The 1,599-nt window shown below is 40.2% G+C and overlaps 1 protein-coding gene across 1 annotated transcript in view; it reads right to left on the bottom strand.

The window, feature by feature from the left end:
* Nucleotides 1–230: 230 nt before the first annotated feature.
* Nucleotides 231–1,599, bottom strand: part of LOC107580169 (bromodomain adjacent to zinc finger domain protein 2A-like) — a gene marked incomplete at its 3' end in the record, with an annotated part of 2,430 nt that continues 1,061 nt past the window's right edge. Inside the window, exons 2-4 of the mRNA XM_016265907.1 lie at nucleotides 1,085–1,339; nucleotides 403–617; nucleotides 231–305 (exon numbers count right to left, since the gene is read on the bottom strand). Of these exons, the coding sequence (XP_016121393.1) occupies nucleotides 231–305; nucleotides 403–617; nucleotides 1,085–1,339 (545 nt within the window). The remainder of the gene's footprint in view (nucleotides 306–402; nucleotides 618–1,084; nucleotides 1,340–1,599) is intronic.

Below are 1,599 nucleotides of genomic sequence, written 5' to 3'. Positions count from 1 at the left end.
TATATATATATATACACACACACACACACACACAATAGGGTCATGCAGAATAAGGCATTAATATATACTTTATAAGTACTAATAAACAGCTTATGCTAGTAACAGCTTATGCATGCTAATTATCAGCTAGTTAATAGTAAGAACTAGTACCTAAAGTGTTGCCCAAATTTTGATATCAAACAGACTCTGGTTCACACATAAGCTGTCAGGATAAGAAGCAGGGGTCTTACTTGCGTAGCTTGCCTTCTATAATCCACTTGTTTTTCCTGTAGGTTGTCATATTCTCTAGCGTGTTATCAATCTCCCTGCAGAAACAGAACGGTTGGAAAATGACGTTTACATATGCAGATCTACAAAACTCTATTAAAATATGATGATAATATGATTTGAATTCCTGCTGACCTGGTGATTATGTTGCTGGCGTTGAGTTCCTCCACCAGGAAAGCCAGTATGGAGGCTTTGACGTCGGGTTTGAGGGTCTGGAAGCTCTTTGTACGCAGACTGTTACACACCTCCAACTCAAAGCCATGGGCTTCCAGAAAGATCCGCAGCACCTCAGATACAGTGCTGTGGTTCAGCTCCAGATCCACCAGCTTCTCCCCCAGGATCTTCACAGACTGAGTAAGGAAAGAGAAACAAACCAACCTTCATTAACTCACTGACCAATCACGTACCTTGAATTTAGGGTGAAAGCCATCCTACATTATTTCCCACTGAATATTCAATGTTAATATATAATAAGACTTCAAAATATTTCAGTTTAATGTGCTGTGGGTGTGGTTTCTTGTTGGTTTTTAAGGCTGTTTTCCATTAACGTTTAGTTATTTTAGTTAGGGTTAGTTATTAAGTAATTACTTAGTAATTAAGTAATTTCTGTCCAAGTTCAAAGTTGTTTTAGACAGCAACCGATGAGATTTAGACTTTTTTGACACTGTTATAAATAGAAAACAACTTAATTCACTGATATTAGGGCTGGGACAATAAATCAATGCATTGCGACTCGAGAAATGATTCTGAGATTTTCCGAATGCATCGTGATTGATTTATTGTCCCAGCCCTAACTGATATCACTCAAAAGATAAACCTGGTAATATGAGGGCAGTCCAGGATCGTGCAGAGCGGCCTCCACCAGTTTAATGAGCAGATCCAGGAGTTCGCCTTGGCTCTTTTCCATGCCGAGGAGCCCTTCCTGCAGGGTGCTCAAGCTGGGAATATCCTTGGGCACTTGGAGCCCCAGAATCTTTCCGTAACCATGCAGGAACTCAACCACCCTTAAACAATTGGAGAAGGCCAAACCCGAAAGCACCAGTGCTGGTATCCGTGTCAATTGTGGGAGGGGCTACAGAGGGAGAGAGACGACAACTCAATGAGTAATGGAATAAACCATCCCAGATAAGACAGCACACTTTAATTATCCAACATTCAGTGACACACTCCGGAAAAAAAAAAAAAAAACTGTAGTAGACGAGTACAAGTCCCTCAAATGAAAGTATTATCAACAGTATGTATTACTGGTGTGTGTCAACTGGTGTGGAGCGGCAGAGTTGAGCACCAATAAATGTAGTATACTTTAAAATTTGACTTTGAAAATTACTTCTT

This window comes from Sinocyclocheilus grahami, unplaced genomic scaffold, assembly GCF_001515645.1.
Source record: "Sinocyclocheilus grahami isolate Dianchi unplaced genomic scaffold, SAMN03320097.WGS_v1.1 scaffold26253.1, whole genome shotgun sequence".
NCBI classification, from domain to species: domain Eukaryota; kingdom Metazoa; phylum Chordata; class Actinopteri; order Cypriniformes; family Cyprinidae; genus Sinocyclocheilus; species Sinocyclocheilus grahami.
The sequence above is the reverse complement of the archived record's forward strand: the minus strand, read 5'-3'. Positions and strand labels throughout refer to the sequence as shown.